Below are 20,407 nucleotides of genomic sequence, written 5' to 3'. Positions count from 1 at the left end.
CCCACCCTGGGGCTGCCGGGCCTGTGCCCTTGGCTGGGGGGAGAAGCGGAGCTCTCGGGGCCCTGGACTGAGGGCCTAGCCTGGGTGTGTCCTGCAGCCCCAGCTCAGGCTAGGCCCGGTCTCCCAGCCATGTGGGCCCCTGGGTGGCTGTGTGTGCCAGGCGTGCACGTGTGTGTCCTTGTGTACCCGTGTCCCTGTTCAGCTGTACGCCTGTGGGTGCCTGTGACAGCTGTGCACAGTGGTGTCCCCGTGAGCTTGAGGCCAATATGTGTGCCCCGTGTGCCCCTGGAGTCTGTGCACTGGTCGGGGGGAGAGTGTCTGTGTGCATGGTGAGGGGCTGTGTACACAGAGGGGAGCCTGTGCATAGAGAGGAGGGTCTGTGAATATGGGAGGCTGTGTACACTGAGGTCCGTGTACACCGGTGGGTCCGTGTACATGGAGGGGTTCTCGCACACGGGTGTCCCTCCGAGCCCATGCCCCTGGGCGCGTGCTCTGGGCAGCGTTCATTTGCACTTGTGCACGAAGTAGCCGGTGATGTAGCCCAGGGTGAACACGACCCAGAAGAGGGCCACTCCACCCAGCACCTTCAAGGAGATGCCCAGCTTGCCCGAGCACAGCTTCCAGGAGACCCTAGAGTGAGAACCGCAGGCACGTGAGCCCCCAGGTGGCCCCCCGTGCGGGGCGACGGGGGTGGGGCTGGGGGAGGAGAAGGAGTGGGCCCCGGGCAGGTGGGCTGCAGAGGAGGGCAGCCCGGGCTCTCTGGACTGGAAGACAGGAGGGAGGGGAGTGGCGGAGACACCGGGGAAGGTGTGGGGCCCGGGTCTGCCGAGACCGCCTGGGGTGGGCGCCCAGTGGGCGCAGAGCAGAGGCTGGCAGGAGGGATGGGAGGGGCCTGCGTAGGGCCAGGGGGGCCCCTCCTCCCCAGCCCCTCACCTCTTACAGCCCGAGGCCTCCTCTGCGCCGGGCCCGCTGGCCATGCTGACTTCATCCCGGCTGCTGTCCTCCCACCTACTGTACTGGATGCTGCTCTCCTGGGGCTGCATCCTGGGGGCCACGGGGCTCTGGCGGGAGGGTCAGAAGGTGGGCTGAGCCTCCCAAGACACCCTGTTCCGGTGAGGCCAGGGGCAGGGTTCCGTGCGGCCCTGCTTTTGGGGTGAGGGTCTGCCTGGGGGCCGCGACGGGCCAGGTGGGCTGGCTCTTTGCCCGCATCCTCTCAGCCAGCTTAGGAGGTGACCAGGATGCAGAGGGGTTAGGCCACTTGTCCAGGGTCACGTGGGAGGAGGCAAGAGGGAATTCCAACCGGGAGTCTGAAAGTCTGCAAACCCTGCCCTCAGGAATGCGAGAGGCTGCTTTTCCACCCAGCCTGCTCCCCCAGGGGCGGGGGGGCCCTCCAGGCACAGCTGCTGCCACCCTGGAGGGCCCCTGGCTGGGGCCAGGTCACCAAGCCTGATAACTAACGGCCTTCCCTCCTCCCATTCCTGCCAGATAAGGCCCCAGAGCCATCCCTGGAGGCTAGGAAGGAAGGCGGCGGGGCAAGCGGGGCAGCCGGACCGGGGGAGCCGGACCGGGGGCAGCTGGTACGGCCTGTCCAGTAGGGGGAGGCGGCCTGCCTGGCCTGCGCAGCAGCAGCAGCTGTGTCCTCTGGCCTGTCCGAGTTGCAGCCCCTGCCTCACCCACTGCTGTGCCCTGCTGGGAGTCCAGGGGCTGAGACTTTGCTCAGCTCCCGCCAGCCTGGGAAAACCTGACCTTTTGTCCATGGAATCTGGGACACAGAGGCTTAAAAAGCACAGTGAGCCACTTAGCAAGAAGCCAACCCAGAAACTCAGGAACTCAGGCAGTTCTTAAACCTCCAAAATGCTTCCACGTTTGCCCTTTCCCAAATCCCAGGCCCATGGGACAAAGGAAGGGAGCTTGTCTCAAAGCCACAAAGCCTGTCCTTCCTGTGGGATCCTGTGCTCTGGGGTAGCCATGCAGGCCGGGTCTCAGGCCTGGGGGAGGCCAAGCATTTGTTGAGCGTGGGTTCTGCTTTCCCAGGGTGTGTCCAGGAAAGGGGCTAAGGGCCAACTCTGTTAGCTACCTACCTAATGTCCACCCCCCCGCTCCGGTGGCCAGAGTCCCCATCTTGTTCCAGGCAGCAGTGTGCCAGCCCAAAGTGACAGTCATGGGCTAAGACAAGCTTAATACTCTGACCCCTGCTTTCCCATGTCACCCAGATGTGAGCAAGGTGCTGGGGTGCAGCGGGGGGCAGGAGGCTTTTGCTTTCATGAATAAAAGAACAGCCACTTCCTTCTTCCTGCCTTGAAGTGATGGCTGGAGCTGAGCAGCCACTTTGCAATATGGATATCCTGCCACACCAGCCCAATGGTGCTGAGTCTCCAAATCCACACCAACTGCCCACCCATGGGCTTCTCGATCTGAGGAGGTCAAGCTCAATCTGTTCAAGCCTGGGACAGTGGGTTCCTGTTATTTGCAGCAGAACAAGCTCCTGACTGACATGGATGGTGGCCCTCAAGTAGTCCTGGTTGGAGAAAGCCACCAGAAGGTGGTGAGGTGCTGGAGCTGAGCTTCTGAGGGCTTCATTCACTTGCTTGTAATGGTCTGTCCAACCCACACGCGACGGTCACACAGTGTCACAGGACCCTGGGGCTGTGCTGCCTGGCAGGGACACCTGCTAAGCCCTGGGACCCTCAGGGGTACCACCGCCTCCTGGGAGTGTGTGGGGACAGAGAGTCCTTGGCACACAGGGGCTGCATATACATTAGACCCCTTCACCCCCAATGCGCCTCCAAGGAGCCCACAGCTTACAAGGGGAGAGTCCTGGCGTTGGGGGTCGAAGCTTCTGTGGTCCAGGAAGATGGTCAGAGCCCGGCCAGTGGATCTCACCTCCTCCCAGCCCGCAGTTCGGGATCTGAGGAGCCTCAGATGCCTCCAACCTTAAAGAAAGACAGAAAATAAAGAAAAGGTGAAGAGGAGCGAGCGGCGCTGCCAGCGGCAGGGAAGGGAAAGGGGCCCTGGGGCGTCCCGGGCGGCCAGCAGGAGCGGCGAAGGCAGTTAGTCTCAGGGTCTGTGGGCCCGGGACAGCCTCAACCCCGCCCGCACCCCAGCAACTCCTCTCTCCCGGGCCGGCCGCTCGCAGAGGCCGCGGCCTAGCGGGGCGGGGGGCTGCCGAAACCAAGCCCACCACCTCCTTCTACTCGAGGAAACCGCACCCCGACCCCGTGTCTCACCTGGCTCGACAGCCCCTGGCCGCTCCGCGCGCCGCGGACGTGTCCCTGGCCTGAGGGGGGCGGGGCCTTGGAGGGGGTGGGGCCTGGTGGGTGGTGGGGCCTGAGCGGGGGCGGAGCAGGGCTGGCGTGGGCGGGGCTAGGCGGTGGGTGGCGGGGCCCGGGGAAGGGGCCGGGCAGGTAGGTCGGGGCGGGGCCTGGGCTCGATGGGCGGGCACGAACGGGGCGGGGCCTGGGGCCGTGGGTCGGCGGCCGCCGGACTCCGGGAACGGGGGTGGGGCCTGGTGGAGGGGCGGGGCCGTTCCCGGGGGCGTGGCAGGGGCGGAGCAAGAGGAAGGTCCCCACGCCTTCCAGGAGGTGCGTGCTGCAGGGGCGAGGGGCAGCAAGGGCCGCCGGGGCCGCCGGGGCCGCCGGGGCCGCCGGAGCCGCAGAGCGCGCCTCTCTCCAGGGCCTCGACCCCTCCCAACTGTGGCAGTTTCCCCTCCGGGAACCGGGCTCGAGCGCAGAAGCGGGCTCAGTGCGGGGAGGGGGGATGGCGAGAGCGCCTGGTTAGAACCGAGACACCGGACTGTTCTCGGGGGCGCCCAGTCATCGGGTTCCCCAGCCGCCAGCCGGCCTTCCGCTCGCTCTGAGCGGCCAGAGGCCTGGCCGGGGCGGCCATGCGCGAGCGGGCGCTGCGCGAAGGAAAGGATGAAAGGATGCGTGGACAGGTGAGGGTGGAGAGCAAAGGGAAGAGGCCGAGGCCTGACTAGGTGCACCACGTGTTTGTGTGCCGGGCACAGGTCTCTGTGAACGACACTGACAAGCGTGCCTGTCCTCGCAGATCTTTCATCTCAGGAGCGATGGATGTGAACAGAAGTGCCACAGCCCGACCCATCTTCTTCCACGGGGTCGCACCAGCAAAACAGTGCCCCAGCTGGGGAGCCCCTGACAGGGGAACCCCCAAAGGTGTGTGCGGCAGAGAAGGACCGCTGTGGGGTCTGAACCGAATGCGGTGGACAGGAGCCGTCTCAGGCCTCCTACACCTGGGACCACCAGAGGGCACCCTGCTCAGCGTGGGGTCTTCCCAGGAAGGAGCCAGGGGTGCAGACTGCTGTGCTGACCCCCCACGAGTGAGTTTTGGAATGGGGGTGTCCATGTAGCCCCAGCTCCCCTGTGTGTCCTAGTGAAGGAGAAGGTGAGACGGTGGCCAACAGCAGGTGTAATTCTGAATCTGGGCGCAAGGGTGAGGCCATGGGGGCTGACGGAGGGGAAGCGGGGGCACACAGGGCACACCCAGGCTGGGTCCTGGCCTCCGCTGGACTGGCTGCGCCTGGGGTCCTAGTTGGGCCTACTTGGAGGTTATCTTCTTGGACTTGCTGGGCGAGGATAAGATCTCCGACTGCTGCAGGGGGGGCACTTTGACCCCCTTCTGTTTCAACTGGTTGTAGTAGTCGGTTCTCTCTGAGATGATCCTCTAGAAAAGACATGCAGCAGCATGAGCCCAGTCCTTGCAGGCTCCTGGGACACCACCCTTCCCTCCCCGAGAAGAGCCTGCTGCCTCAGTGCTGTGCTGGTGAATATTTACAACCTGTTCTCCAGGGGAAAATAAAAAGCTCTGGTTTGTAGCATTTGCCAATTTCTGTTCCGAAATCCCTCCCACCACGGCTGATCCAGGCACAGGGGTGGAACCACAGAACTCGGAGCTGGGGAGAGATGCCCACCACCAGCTCCAGGTCAGCTCACCCCTGGGGTCTGCCCCAAATGCACTTCTTAGTCCTCTGGGAATTGCTGGGAGCCCAGACTCCCAGAGACCTCAGAGGCCGTCAAGTCTTAACCTCAAATCCCTTCTGTCCTGGGCGCAGGGAAAGCTGTCCCACCCCTCGTCAGCCTCCTTCTCCCTGGCCCATTGCTGGTTTGAGTAGGGCATTGGCAAAGGAAGGGGCTTTTCCCTGGCTACTTGGTGATGGTGATGGTGATGACTCCTCCTATCCCCCTCCCACCTTCTGTCTCCCTCCCACCTTCTCTCTCCTTCCTCCCTCTTCCCCTCCCACAAATAACAGTAACCAGGCCTCAGGTCCCAAACAACAGAGACCTCTCCTCAGGTCCCCATGCGGAGGTCCCCTCTGCCCTGAGGACTGTGGCCACCCTACAAGAGCACCATTGACTAGGGCCCCGCCCCACCTCACAGAGGGAAGGAACCAAGCCCCAGGGAAATGTGGGCCGGTGGCAGGTCATGGGTAGCTGCTGGGGTCTAAGGCTGTGCTGTCGAAGGAGGCTTGAGGCCCCGCACGGAGCACCTGTCTTTCAGGTGCTTTCCTCCCGGAGCTGTGGGCCCCGTGATGCCCCCTGGAAGGCAGGCACGCTGTCCCGGGTACAGAGGGAAGCTCTATGGCTCAGCGAAGTCAAGTGACCGGCCCGCAGCTTTGAAGCTAAGGTCCAGGAGGTGGTGACTCACTATTGCCGCCCCAAAGCTGCACTATTGCCCCTACACCGCCCTGCGCCTCTGAGGCCTCTGCCTGTCAGTGAGGAGCTGGCATGGACTAAGGCCGGGGAGAGGGTCCGTGCCAGACTCCTGGCTCCGCAGGGATTCCAGCGGAGGCCAGGCTGAGGTGCAAAGTAGCATCCTTGGAGGAGGCTGAGCTGGGCAGAGCCTGGGGATGGGTTCCTGCTGCAGGAACATGCCCAGGACCCAGCAGTTTGGTCCCCTCGCTACTGCACTGGGTGGGTTTGCAGCAGCTGCTGCTGGGCGCTGAATGCTGAGAGCAGCTCGGGGACATTGCCACCCGTTAGGAAGACCTAGTCCCCTCTGCCTAAGCAGAGAGAAAGGACTGTTCTGGGGTCACAGTAAAAGGGTGACACCACCAGGACAAGAATGGGGGTCCCTAGCCTCCCATCCAGGCCTCTCCCCTCTGCCCCCAGCTGCAGACCCTGGAGCTCTGGCGTGGAGACATGGCCCCGGGGACAAGGAGGCTGGATATACCTGCAAGGCCTCCAGGATGTCATTGTCAGAGATCTCGGTGGCCAAGGACTTGAATCCTATGGTGTTGAAGGTGGCCTGGATGATCTTGTTCCTTAGTCTTTCGAGCTGTGAGCAAAGGGAAAATAACCAAGCTCGCCTTTAACGGAGGAAGGCAGCATCCTCCACACCTGCCACCTTACTGAGGTTCTAGGGAAGGTAGACCTGGCCTCATTTTTCCTGGCTTTAGGAATTGGAATCAGGGTGGGAGAGGTCAGCGTGGTCGCCTTAGAGCTAGAAGGTGCCAGATCACAACCTGGACCCAGGAAGCTTAACACCGAAGTGCAAAGACTTTCTACCACACCAAGTTTTGTTTGTTCGTTTGTTTTTAATTGAAAAAGCAAAACCTGCATGTGGTCGAAACAAAACAAAACAAAAGCTCCAAATGACCCCCAGACCTTCCCCCCTTCCCTGAAGGAGCTTCAGCCACAGTCTCCTGCTGACCCCCAGGAGACTGTCAGTGGCGCAGAAAACGTCCTGCAGACTCCGTTAGCCCCCCTTTGGTCATTGTACTCCCTCCCTTCCTCCATGCTGTGGGCATCTGTATTAACCAGGCGTTAACCAGGCGTTAACCAGGCGTTAACCAGCAGTTAAGCAGAATGGACCACTAAGGCTGTCTAGTCTTTTTCTGCCATCAGCATCCTTGTGGTTGCTCAGGGCCCTAGCCCACCTCCCCAGAGGTGAGCGAATCATGCCTCCCAGTAATTTCAGAATAAACTCCTCCGATATGCACCCCAGAAGCCCTCACACAGTGTCCCCCAAGTCACAGTGACAAGCTCAGCTCCAGCTTCTCACCCTCAGTGTCCGGGAGCCCTGCCGATGTAGAAATGCTGAGGGAGAGCCACACTGGAGAGATGTGGCATTGCCTAACGCCATGCAAGTCAGTCCACTTTGCCTCTGGGACAGGGATGCCACAAGCCCCTGGACCTTGAGGGGGCAGAGGGCTTCCTTTCCTTCTTTCCAACATGGATTAATGCCAGCTCTGTGCCAGGCACCACGCTAGGTACAGGGCTCATGAGGGAAACGGGGGCTTGCCCTCTGTACCAGAGGTGGCTCCTGCTGGGTAAGGGGTGGTAGTCACCTGGGGCAACCATCCACAGTGCCCCACACCCGGGCCTGTCTCAGGCATCACTCACCGGTCATGGCACTACTTCCTGCCAACCCCAGACTGAGCCTCAGAATCTTCCTCAACACAGCATTCTGGGCTCTACCAAACCCACTAGAAATGGAACCATCTATACACCGTCACCCATCTAGCGATTTAGCTGGGAATGCTGTTGGATGGGAAACACAGTTTTATAAAAGATAACAGGCAAGGGGGAGGGGCTCAGTGATGCTGTCAGCTGGCCAGCAGGAGGCCGGCCCCAACAGGACGGAGAACACGGCTGGTTACAGGTGGCACTCCTGGTGGGTGAGTGGGGAAAATGTTATTTCAAAAGCCTGCACGCTCGGGGCCTTTACCTTTGCTGGTTTTGGATCTAAATCAAGTCAGATCTTCTCTGACGGGTCCCTCCTAAATCCCCCGCCCATGCCTTTGCTCACATCTAATGGGGGGCTCAGAATGCGGACCCTGCCCTTCACACCCTAGCACCACGTCCACGCAGCTCTGGGACCTCGGATGGACCATTTACCCTCTCTGCTGCGGGTTCCTATCTATCAGGTGAGGACACTCATGAAAGCCACAGCCCAGCTTTGTTAACAGGGTTGAATGCCTTAATAAATGCTCAGAACAGCACCTGACCCACAGCAAGTGCTCTCTAAGTTATACGTGGATGGCATTATTACTGCTTCTCTCCTTCCTGGCTGGCCACCCTCACCCCTGGGTCCCTTTCACAGCACAACCCAAGGGGCTCCTCCATAGACAAAGCCCCGACACCCGGCGCCCTCCGGCTCCTACGTCTAAGGCTGCCACGCCCACTGCAGCCTTGCCCCCACCTCCACCAGCATTCCTGGACACAAGGGGTGGGGGTGAGCCAGAGCACCCGTGCACAGTCCCCGGGGTGGGCGGTGGGCGGCGCTGGGTGAGGGCCCCGGAGCAGGGCCTCAGGAGCGGGGAGCCGGGCGTACCCTGGACTGGGCGCTCTCCAGGGCCACGCGGGCCTGCTGTTTCTCCTCCTGGATCATCTCGTTCTTGCTCTGCATCTCCTCCTGCAGCTGCTTCCGCCTCTGCAGATGGTCCTGGCTCTGGTTCACCTGGGCCTGCAGCTGGCTGACCTCGGCCTCCAACTCCGAGATGGTCCGTTCCCGCTTGACCAGTTCTTTCTCCAGCTCTGACACTTGCTGGGGGGCGGAGAGACAGAGCAGTAGGCCCTCCTGCCCCCACCTCCTTCCCCTGAAGACGGCCACCTCTCCCTGAGCTCCTCAAGTCAGCCCGGCCCCGGCCGTGGCAGGGACCCCTGTGGGTGTTTGTGCTTGTGGATTTGCTGAATGGGGTGCTGCCCAGCGGTGAGGGATCTGCCAGCTTCCTCTGCCCCCACCGTCACCCTCCGGGCCTGCGGCTGCCCCCTGGCCACCCCGCGGGCACCTGTCGGAGGAGGAGGTTGTCTTTCTCGATCAGTCCCATCATCTGCTCGTGTTTCTTGTCTTCCCGGAGGTTGGAGAACTGCAAGGCAGAGGGCGCTTCGCTCAGGGGCTGGGGGGCGAGACAGCCCCCTCCCTGAACCTCAGGAAGACGAAAGCTCCGCGGTTGGTTTCTTCTGGACTGGGGTGGGGGTGGGCGGTGAGGCGGCACCAAACACACTTGGGAAGCTGGCTCCAGAGCCAGCAGTGGGGAGAGCTGTCAGGGTCCCTGGGAATCTCAGAAATTGGCGGTGCTGGGCTGTTCGGGACGCGGAGACCAACACGACGAGGCACTTCGTTTCAGAAACCAGGAGCCGCAGACTCGTCCCTGACCGGGAGCTGCCGTGCGCCCGCCCCTTTTCCACCTGACAGGAGACTTGATGCCGGGGGGCCGCAGGGGGTCTCTGGCCTGGGAGATGCCAGGCTCACTTGGTGGAGACCCCCAGCTCCAGGTGCAGGTTGTGGGGGCTGAATGTGGAGACTGCAGCCTCTGCCCGACTTGGTCCTAAAACACCGGCAGCTGGGACTTTACTTTCCGAGAAAGGAATTTTCCGTTTCCCAGATTCCAGGAGAATCTGGGCAAACCAAGAGGAGAGACCCAACAACATGCCCACTGAACTAACTCTCCGCTGAAACGCCCAAGACCAGCTCTCTGCCGTGAAGCACAAAATTATCACTCAAGGGCTCAGAGATTCCAGGCAGCTCTGACCTTGGAGCAAGATTCTTGCAGGAATAACAGAAACCAAAAACAGACTTACAAAAGGAGCTTATAGGAGATAGAAATGGCACAAGAAGCCAAAACCCATAATTATCACTTACTTACACTCTCAGCCAGGTCAGAGACATACTGCAATTGAGAAACAAAAGGAGAGTATGCTTCCAAAAAAGCGGGGGAGGAACATTCAGAGAACGAAAGCAAGATCTTGGGAACTGTAAATGAGCAAAATTAAAGCTCCGGAGGAGGGCTGTTGCCAAAGTTATGGAAATCTCTTAAAAGTGAAACAGAAAGACAAAGTGATGAAAGGTAGGAGGGAACAGACAGGAAGGAAAAAAGAGACCAGAAGGGGAGGTCCACTGGCTGATTGATGGGGATGCCAGAAGGAGGATTCAGAGGAAACAGAGAGAACGAAATAAAAACTATATAAACAAAGAAAAATTCTAGAACTGAAGGACACATGTTTCCAGTTGCCCATTGAGCGCCCAGGACAAATGAAAACAGACCCTTAATAAGAGCCAACTATGGAAGCTTCTGCACACAAGGGACAAAGGCAGGATCTTGCAACTTTCCAGAGAGAAACCAAGCACCACCAAAAACTATGTTGTAAGAAAGCACAAGAGTCAGGATGAGTTTGGGCTTCCCACCAAGAACCCTAGAAGCTTGGACACATGGAGCAATGCCTTCACACTGCTGAGGGAAAGTGCTTGCCATACCGGAATTCTATCCCAACCAAATTCTATTAATGTGTAGAAGAAGGACATTGGCAGAATGTCCTTATGATGTCCCCCAAATTTTACCTTCACTCATCTTTCTCAAAAAACTACTGAAGGATGTGCTCCAGTAAAAATATGGGAGTAGGTCAAGAAAGAGAAAAGATGTGTATGGCAGCGGCTTTAAAATGTGGTTTATGGATCTTGATACTCTTTCACAAAACGTGTGTTTCAGTCACGTGCGTGTGCACCTGATAACCGTCTCAATGGTGTAAATGCAACGTCCACTCACTGACGCTGTGATGGAATAGTATGGGGAGGGGGAGGAGTTCCCAGGCTGGGGAGGCAAGCGAGGAAAGAGGGAAGCGTTAGATGATGCCAAGATGGAGAAACGTCTAGAATGGGCATTGTAAGCATGCAATCCCGATACGAAGAGCCAGCCTTCAGGAATCAGCTAGAAGAGTTGAAAGCGGTTGTCTTGGGGGATGGGCAAATGAGAAAGAGAAGGGTCAGACTCCTGTTTCGCACAATAAGCCTGTGGAACTGTTTGGTTCCTTAAGCTATGTAGCTTTGTGCACGAAAAACTTGGATAAAAATAAAAGCTAAAAATGCTTCAGGGGATTCCCTGGCGGTCCAGTGGCTAGGACTCCACGCATGCTTTCGTTGCCGAGAACCTGGGTTCCATCCCTGTCAGGGAGCTAAGATCCTGTGAGCCATTCAGCGTGGCCAAAAAATAAAATCAAATTTAAAAATACAAATACAAATGCTTCAGTGCATTGGCGATTTCCCTAAGGTCCGTGGGGGTCTCAGCCCTGGGACCCAGGGGCCAGGAGATGCTTGAGAAATGGCCAGGAGCCCAGTGGCCCAGGACACAGAGATGACTGCTGGGGACACAGGGCAGTGCAGAGCATGGCGGGGCAGGGTGTGAACCCCAGCTCCGCCACTATCGGCTCCCTAGTCAAGCGCCTCCATCAGGGGGATGGGACGGACGGCACCGGTCACAGAGCCGCAGAGGGAGGACGCCTGTGACGTGCCAGAGGACACGGCCACCTTGTCGGACATGGCTCGCAGCTGCTGCTTCCGTTCTCGCAGCTCCTTCTGCAGCGCCTCATTCTCCGTGTTGAAGCTCTGCAGTTGGGACTCTTGGATTTCCACTTGTCGTTGTAAAGACATGATGGCTCCTGGGTGAGGCGAGAGCAAGAGGGGAGGAGAGGGCGCTGGTCACCGCGTCATCCCGAGGGCTCCAGGCTGAGACTGCAGGCTGAGGGCTGCTGGCTCCCAGCCCGGGGCTCCAGCGCTGCCGCCACATGGTCCAGGCTGAGAGGAACATGGGGCAAAGCCGGCAGAGCTGGGCACGCCCGCTGCTGGCCCCGCCTCATCATCCTCCAACTTCCCACCTGTTGCCAGGGAGTGTCTGGTCCTCGTGATCTCGAGCTGGAACTGGAGCTCCTGGACCAGCTGCTCGTACCCCTCCAGCTGGGCTGTCAGCTCCCCCTCGAAGGTGTGGGCCACGGAGGCAGCCCTCTTCCCGCCCGCGGCCTCCCACTCCGCGGCGTCCTCCGTGGCGCCCTCCGCGGCCACCACCATCGCCGTCTCCTCCTCCTCGCCTGGCTTCTGCTGCAGAATCTCCTTCCTGCTGGCACTGGCCCTCACCCCCTCGTCCGCCGCCTGCTCGGCCTCCCGTTCCAGGCCTTCTTCCTCCTCGTAGCTGCCTCCTTCCAGGTCCCTGCCTCTGTCGGTCACGGCGTGCTCTCCCTGCATCTGGGGGAGGGACGGGCGTGCTGGGCAGGACTGTGGGCACCCCTGTGGAAAGGGGCTCGGCCATTCACGGGGGCGGGGGGTGCCCTGCGCAGGGGGCCCCTCAGGGGGAGGAGCTGCCCCGTCACCCCTCCCCTGCTCCCCTCCAGTGCGGCCGAGGGTGTCGCCTGGGCGAGGACCCCCGGGTGAGGACGGCAGGTGGGAGCCTGTGGCCTGGGCATCGCACGGGCAGCCTGGGAGAGGAGGCCCCGGCCCGCCCGCACCTGCTGCCTGTGCTCCGGCTCCTCCTCGCCTCCGGAGAAGGTCCTAAGGGTGCTCAGTCTCCCCTGCAGCTTCGGCGCGGACTCCGACGGCCGCTCCTGTAAGAGGCCCGTGGGAGCCTCGGGGTTTCAACCTGCACCTTCAGCACCCCCGGGGCCGTGCCACCGAGACCTATCTTCCTGGAAGGGGGACCCACCGTTCTCCTGCCAAGGGTGCCCTGTCGGTGGGCAGGGGGCCATAGTGTGCAGATGGCAGCCCTGGGGGGCCGTATGGTTTCTGGCTCCGCCCCCCCCACCCGGAGCAGCCCTGGCGAGTGGCCTGGCAGTAATGAACCTGCTCGTCTGGAGGAGTTTGGCAGGCGGCCGACCTCAGACGTGCCCACCGGTCACTGCCCTGCACTGCCCGCTCATGCCTATCTGACAGCCCCCAGGAGGCCGGGGAACGAGGGTCACAGGATGAGGCTTCCAGGCCTCTCCAGACTCCTGCTGCCCCCGCCCACCAGTCCCCCACCATCGGTGCCTGGGTAGCTTTTTCTGGTGGCGGCCAGAGGGTCCGGTGATGGTCGGAAGCCTCCAGCCCCCACTTCACGCGAGGAACCAGCATAAACACTGGCTGTATCCCCAGACGTGAAGGAAGTCAGATCTCAGACCCTGGCGACTGCTCCCCTGGGCCACGCAGAGTCCTACCCCGACCTGCCTCCTCCAGGGCGCCCCCTAGACCTGGGGGAGGGGCCCACCCCGACGTTACAGGCAAGGACACGAAACCCCCACAGCTAGAACACTTCAGGCTAATCCAAGCCACCACTGCCCGCGGAGCGCCTGCCTCTGCTCACCCTCGTGACCTCGCTCAGCGAGGCCTCCTGGCTGTTGCTCTCCAGGAGGCATTTCAGCTGTTTTCTCAAGGCCTCCCTCTCCTCCTGGAGAGCCAGGATCTCCTCGTCTTTCTTCTGAACCTGCACCTCCAGCTCGGAGAGGCGCTGGGCTTCCTTCCCCAGTGCAAACAGGCACCGGTCCTGGGCACAAACAGGGCAGCGCCAGACACCGTCAGGCCACTCAGACGTGCCTCCAGCACCGCCGGCCGCCCGCAGAGCAGCAGCTCCGGGCCCAGGAAGAGCAGGCCCGCTGCCCTGGACACCCCATCCGCCATCCCCAGCCACCTCCTGCTTAAGGGCCACCCTTGCCCGGGGATCTCCTGGCAGCCTCCCCTCCAGGCCTGACTCCCAGTCAGCCCCCAGGTGTGACCGAGGGCCACCTCCAAGGGGCTTGTCAGGGCTGGGCCCACTGCCCATCAACCATCCACTCTCAAAATCTCCATGCCTTCAATTATTCAAAACTGAAGATAAAATAAAGGTGTTTTTGGACAAACAGTAACTGGAAGAATTTGTCGCCAGCAGAGCTGGACAACTGAGAGAAATACTAAAGGGGATTCTCCAGGCAAGAGGGAGGGGGTCAGAGACAGAATTCTGGAAGGAAAAGATAACTAGGGGTCGTCCAAATGTCTAGGAGTTAAGTGATAGGCTTCCACGGAGCCCACAAGTCCAAGAAGAAGAGTTACAAAGGGAGTTAGAAAATATTCTAAACTGGACGATAATAAACATTTGGACACGTCAAGACGGGCGAATAAAAAGCTGTGATTAAGGACAGATTTATAGCCTTCGAATGCATGGATTAGGGGAAACAATGGAAAATCAATGATCCATCTCAAGAATTCAGAAAAAGAACTGGAAATTTAACCTAAAGAACATAGCACGAAGAGAATCTTTAAAAATCAGGGCAAGAATGGATGATATAGGGAGATGGGGTGGTGGGGAGAGGAGGACAGGGCAAATCGGCAACATTTTAACATTCGGGGAATCTGGAGTGTATACGGGAATTAGTTATAGTATTATGTTAAAATAGTCATGGAGAAATCCCATTTCTTCACCCAGGCCATGGTGATTTGAACACCATGTGTCCAAACCAGACGTGGTTCCCGGGAAGGGGATGCTCCTTTCCTCTGGGGCTGCTACAGGTGGTGCTACCTACCACAGGGCAGACGAACACAGAGGTGAGGGAACAGGACCCTGAGGACATGCTGTGAGCCCCTGGTGGCAGCCCAGCCTGCAGCCCTTCCCCTGGAATTCCCTTTCCTAGCAGCACTGCAAAGAGCCTCCTTTGACGTATACCTGTGAGACTCTATCTAATTATATCCCCAGGCTATTTTCCAAAAGTGGAATTGCTTGTTCCAATGGTATCGATGCTTTTTAAATTGTGAATTCTAAAGAAAACAAGCTATGAAATCTATCATAAAATTAGAGGTACAGTTTCGGGAATAAAGATAAAATGAATACTCATGGACCCACACTATCAGGGCTCGTGAGTCCCCATTGTGTGCCCACCAACTACCCAGCATTTTGTGTGACATTTCCATAATTGTCACTAGAGCTTCACGAGCTTAAACCAAAAACAAAAACGTTAAAAAAAAAAAAATGAAGCTGATCCTAAGAGAAGACTTTATTTATTTATTTATTTATTGTGGTACATGGGCCTCTCACTGTTGTGGCCTCTCCCGCTGTGGAGCACAGGCTCCGGACACGCAGGCTCAGCGGCCATGGCTCACGGGCCCAGCCGCTCCGCGGCATGTGGGATCTTCCCGGACCGGGGCACGAACCCGTGTCCTCTGCATCGGCAGGCGGACTCTCAACCACTGCGCCACCAGGGAAGCCCGAGAAGACTTTATTTTTTTGCGGTACACGGGCCTCTCAGTGTTGTGGCCTCTCCCATTGCGGAGCACAGCCTCCGAACGCGCAGGCTCAGCGGCCATGGCTCACGGGCCCAGCCGCTCCGCGGCATGTGGGATCTTCCCAGACTGGGGCACGAACCCGCGTCCCCTGCATCGGCAGGCGGACCCTCAACCACTAGCACCACCAGGGAAGCCCCTAAGAGAAGACTTTTAACATTGATAAGACTGGTGGAGAGAAAAAGAGAGAAGGCACAAGTTAATGATGTCAGGAACAAAAATAACAGGCAATCTTCTACAGAATCTTCTCCAGACTTTGGAAGAATAGTGCTAAGAGACTCCTGTGCACAGAGTTAGGCTCACAGATTTGAAAATTTACATGAAATGGGCACATTCCTAGAAAAACATAGTTTACCAAAACTGAAGCGGGAGAAAAGGAAGTCAGAATATCTTAAAAGGAATTGAATTTGTTATTTTAAAAACCAACCCTGTAAGAAATTGCCAGGTACAGATGGCTTCAATGACGAATTCTTCAGAATTTAACAAAGCAATAACACCAACCTTATGCAAACTCTTCCAGAAAATAGAAAAAGAGGGAAAACTTTCCAGCTTTTGTTGTTGTTGTTATGAGGCCAGAAAACTCTGACACCAAAAGCAAACAGGGAATGACAAGGTGGGTAAATTATGGGCCAGTCCCTCTCATAAACGTGGATGAAAAAATGATACCACGATGAATCAACCCGTAGGTAGATCTTTGCCCATCAAGCTGACTATTACTATTTTAAAGAATATATGGATGTTGAAGGTCTTGACTCATGGGGGGAGCTGTGTAAGAGTGGGTGACGTCCAGGCCAGCCTAAACTGCCCCCCACAGGGATGAAGATCGGCAGGACCAAGGCTTGTAAAACATCTGATTCGTAGAAGCCATGGGAGGGGGTCTGGATGTCAGTTCAGGCCATGTCTGGGACCTGCTTACACAGCCAACCAGATACTAGAACAAGAGCCCCCAGGGTCGGCCACCCTCTCGGGCAGGATGTGGAGCCGGGGCGCCAGGACCAGGATCCATGCCTGGGCTCCACGCTCGGCCGTACCTTCTTGCGGATGACAGAGATGTACCAAGGTACCCACTTCCTTGGGTAGCTCTGCCCTAGGACCGGGTTGCTGGGGGCCGGGCTCAACACCTGGGATTCACTCGTCTTCCAAAGATAATTGAACTCGCAGGCACTCTTACTAAAGGGAAGCCGGCAGCCTGTCAAGAGGCAGGGAGGGTGGGTGTCGGTCAGACTCTCCCCGAGCTGAGTTGCCCCGGATCTTCCGTAACATCCCCCTTTCAAGATTCCCCCTGAAACCTTTCCCTGCCCAGCTGGGCTCCTCCACATCCTCGTCCATCCCCTACACCCAGCCCAGTGTGTATGAGAGACATCAAAGCACCCTTCAAGATTCCCAGAGCCTGGGGGTCAGGACAAGAGGGGACATCCTGACTCTGCCCCGTGCACAGGGGACACTTTTGAGGAGTTTCCTTGAATTCAGGCAAAGGAGACATCTGGGGGTGGATTTCACCTCTGGATGAACAAAAGTGTTTGTCTGTAGGAACAGTGCATGTGGGTCCCTCTAATCAAGGAAGGCTGCATCCCAGGAGCCTGTGTAAGGTACATAGGGCCAGGCAGGCGGTCCTAGGAAGGGAGTTCCATGGGGCACGATCGGGTGGCTCTGCGGGGAGCAGGGGTCCCTGCAGGTGAAGGCAGAGGACCTCAGGGCTGGGGTCCGAGGAGAGAACCCCATGGGTCACACGTGCCCCAATGCCCAGCAGGCCCGCCCTCACCGTCCACCTTCACGTCCAAGCCCTCCTGACCAGAGAGCAGGTCCTCAGTCACCTTCCAGGTCTCAGAGCTGACGCACGTGTCCTCGGGGAGAGCGAGAGCCGTGGCTGAACCTGCAGGATGGTAAACGTGCCAACAGATGACGGCTAAGGCCGAGTCTTCCCAAGGCCTCCAGGACAGAGACTAGTATTTCGTTTCCTTTTAAATGTTGGGTAGGGTTCAAGGTGGTTTTCTCAGCGGATGCACAGGACTGGACTAGGCGACGGAATCGAAACGTAGTTCTGTTCCCCTACCCACCACTGGTGTGTCCACCTGAAACTGACCAGGTGCAACTTAATCTCTGCAGTTTGGTGCATCCCCTTCCCTGGAGGGCAGCCCCGTTCCCTCCTGCAAAAGTGGCTCCTCCTCTAAGACCTGGAGTGCTGGCTGCTCTCTGAGGCCCTGGCACTGAGAAAGGGAAGCTTAGAGCCTGGACGGGTGGGCGGGGCCCTACTTTTGCCTGACTGCCGCCTGAGATCCACGGACAGGACCCCAGTTGCTGGCTGCAGGCACTTGGCCTCAATGTCAACACCATTAAGGAAAATGCCCTGTGTGGGGAGATGGGAGTAGCCTAGGTCCTGGAGCGGGAGGTCTGGGACGACACCTGGCCTGACCGACGCCACTCGGTGACAGCTGGGCGCCTTAGCTGCCCTCTCGGAGCCTCTTATCCATATCAGAGCAACGTAGGCTTAGACGAGAGGCTTGCTGAGGCTCCTTTCGGGGCTCGGTCCCTAATGAGCTGCCTTTGGCCCTATGGACCTCTTTCCTGAAGCTTCCAGAATCTTCAAACTTCTCCTCCCCTGTCCCAGCTCTATTGAATCTTGGTGAGAGAGACAATAGAAAACGCAAGAGGGCTGGGAGACCAGAAATACAGGCCTTTCCTTCCCTCCCTCCCCGCTCCCACTCTGGCCTCAGCTGAGAGCCAATTTCAGAAGCAGCAGCTGTGGCCACTGCACACATCCCCTCTGGCCACCCCCGCAGGCTGCTGTGTGCCAGGACCCCGTGCGAGTCCCGGACTCCGATGGGTGGGTTGGGTGGTTGGGGGGGGTGCCCACGTGGGGCCCCGCTGGGCACGCTCACCAAAGTGGGTCATGGACGTGGACCTGGTGCTGAACTGGGGACAGCCCGGACGTGTGAGAAACTTGCTCCGAAGCGCCTCCATTTCAGACAGGAAGCCGCTGTCCTGGGGGCTGGTGTCCTTGTTGAAATCTCTCTGAGGAGCAGGAAAATGAGACCAGCAGGAGAAGAGGGACCCGGGAAGCCCCGCTCCCATCTGCTGGCGGAGCGCCAGGGCCTGGCCGTGTGTGCCGACCACAGTGGGCTGTGCCCTCCCGGAAAGCTGGCTGCTTCGTGGGGACCTTGCTTTAGAAGTTGCAGTCGGCTGAGCCCAGAGTCAAGTCCACTTAGGAGGCCCCTGGGGAGCGCGGTGGCTCTCCAGTCTCCGCCAGCGCGTGGTACCTGCCTGAACCTTCCCGCCCGCGCTTGCTCTTCCTTATTTTCTCTGCTCCCCATTCCCTCCTTCTCAAGACTCCCCTAAGGAAGGCTCAGAGCAGACACTGCATCATCTCTCCCAGTCTCCATCCACTCCCAGAATCCACCCTTTGTAATCCATCAGCCAAGCTGATTTGGGATGCTCTTATTAGCCCACCACCCTCAAGGCCTTTCATCCAGTGGGAGAAGCAGGTCATCTCCTGATGACCTGCATGTGGCCGGGCCATCCCTTCTCCCGAGGCTCCGCACCATCTTCCTGTCGTAGCGGTTGATGGCCTGAGCTGACTTGCTGAGGGAGCGCTCTTTTTGGCGAAGTTTCCATTCTGGGGTCTGTTCGTTCCGGCTGGCCACTTGCCGTAGGGCGATCAGGCCCTTCTCTAGCCAGTTGGGCACCAGACTTTTCTTCCTGGGCGTGCCGGCTCTGATCGGTAACATCGGGGACATGGAGCAGAGAGCCAAGGTGGGCTACCTGAATGATGACCTGGACCTGTCCTCCGGGTCTGGAGCAGGGTGTCGAGGGAACACAGCCCCAGTCATGGATGTGCAGGGCCAAGCACAGGCCGGGAGAAAACCAGCTTCCCAAGCTCCACATCCTAAGGGGTCCTGGGAGCAGTCTATGGCATCACAGATGTCTCCATAGAAACATAGAAACAGCGCCTGTCATCTGTCTTAATTTTCTACTGGGAAGGGGAACCATAAGCTGCTTCGCTGTACACACAGAATGTTACAAGCACAGGAGAAGTGCCCCGAGGCATTAGCAGCCCATTCTTCTGTATTTTTTTTTCCCCCATCATTAGTATTTCACCTTATTTAACAATCTGACACTGTCAATGGCTCTGATGTGAACACTTAACCTTTTCAATTAAAGTCCACACTTCAGACATATTTCTTAACACCTGAATACTGTATGTACTTCTTTTTTAAAAATAGAATTGGGATAGCGGAAAGAGACTTACTGTGATTTTGCTAAATTCCCACCATCTGATTCTTGGACACGCAGACCTCAGGCTTGCAAAGGACACAAAGAAATGGTGTTGTTTCTCTGCATCCAGGCTGCTACTTGAAAAATTTTCTTTTTGGCCACTTCATGTTTCTCAAACTGCGGTTTGATGTCGAAAACATTCTCTTCAGTGAAAGCAGCCAGACACAAAAGGCCACATAGTGTGTGATTCCACTGATTTGAAATGTCCAGAATGGACAAATCTACAGAGACAGAACACATTGATTTCCTAGGGCAGGAGGGAGGGAGGAGCGGGGAGTGACTACACGTGGGTCCCGGGGTTCCTTCTGTGCGGGGATGAAAACGTTCTGAAGCTGGATAGGGGTGATGGTGGCACATCGCTGCAGATGGACTAAATGCCATTGAATTGTACATTTTAAAATGGTGATTGTTATCTCAATTTAAAATAATAACTGTAGTTTGAGCTCATATTCTTTCAGCCCATCCTTCAGGGGGAATGGAAAATGCCAGCCCCTGCAGGCAGCGTGTAGAGCTGTGGTTTGTTTTGGCGGTACGCAGGCCTCTCACTGTTGTGGCCTCTCCCATTGCAGAGCACAGGCTCTGGATGCGCAGGCTCAGTGGCCATGGCTCACGGGCCCAGCCGCTCCGCGGCATGTGGGATCTTCCTGGACCGGGGCACGAACCCGTGTCCCCTGCGTCGGCAGGCGGACTCTCAAGCACTACGCCACCAGGGAAGCCTAGAGCTGTGTTTCAAAGCATCCTCACTTTCTTTCAAGGGTACCAAGGTGCCTTCCCAGAGTCCAGTCCCCTCTGGGTCGCCCTGTGGGTCCTCTACAGCCCTGCATGGCCTCCTCTCCCATAACCATTCGCCAGTCTGGCCCAGCTCAGAGTTTCAAGGGAAATTGGAGTATTGTTTTGAGTTGAGGTCTCCCACCTATTTCAATGTCACCTGCTGCTGCTTTTTCTCCAGTCCACTAGAGGGATGTTTCCAGGCATGAGGTTCTCAGTTCTGCATCACACAGATGGTTGAAACTGCCATCTTGGTTTCCACTCCTGTCTGTGATCTTGAGTCTAAAAGGAGAGGGTCCCTCTTAGAATCAGAGGCTATGAGAGCTGGCAGGGGACCGTGTGCCATCCTGGAGGGACCTAT

The 20,407-nt window shown here is 58.1% G+C and overlaps 2 protein-coding genes across 2 annotated transcripts; both read right to left on the bottom strand.

The window, feature by feature from the left end:
- Nucleotides 1–503: 503 nt before the first annotated feature.
- Nucleotides 504–1,043, bottom strand: SMIM1 (small integral membrane protein 1 (Vel blood group); the record flags this gene model as incomplete). The annotated part of the gene is made up of 2 exons (XM_079728510.1): nucleotides 504–630; nucleotides 934–1,043. The coding sequence occupies 2 exons, from the start codon at nucleotides 1,041–1,043 to the stop codon at nucleotides 504–506; spliced, it is 237 nt and encodes a 78-aa protein (XP_079584636.1).
- Nucleotides 1,044–4,554: 3,511 nt separating this feature from the next.
- On the bottom strand, nucleotides 4,555–18,731 carry CCDC27 (coiled-coil domain containing 27; the record flags this gene model as incomplete). The annotated part of the gene is made up of 14 exons (XM_079698543.1): nucleotides 4,555–4,680; nucleotides 6,187–6,291; nucleotides 8,290–8,502; nucleotides 8,747–8,824; nucleotides 11,260–11,390; nucleotides 11,607–12,012; nucleotides 12,231–12,326; nucleotides 12,739–12,840; nucleotides 13,061–13,240; nucleotides 16,038–16,195; nucleotides 16,769–16,879; nucleotides 17,260–17,409; nucleotides 17,886–18,018; nucleotides 18,546–18,731. 14 exons carry the CDS (start codon nucleotides 18,729–18,731, stop codon nucleotides 4,555–4,557), a joined length of 2,175 nt encoding a protein of 724 aa, XP_079554669.1.
- Between the last annotated feature and the right edge of the window lie 1,676 nt (nucleotides 18,732–20,407).

Source organism: Hyperoodon ampullatus (genome assembly GCF_949752795.1).
Source record: "Hyperoodon ampullatus genome assembly, chromosome: 2".
NCBI classification, from domain to species: domain Eukaryota; kingdom Metazoa; phylum Chordata; class Mammalia; order Artiodactyla; family Ziphiidae; genus Hyperoodon; species Hyperoodon ampullatus.
Note: the sequence above shows the minus strand (reverse complement) of the source record. Positions and strands in the feature narration are given on the sequence as shown.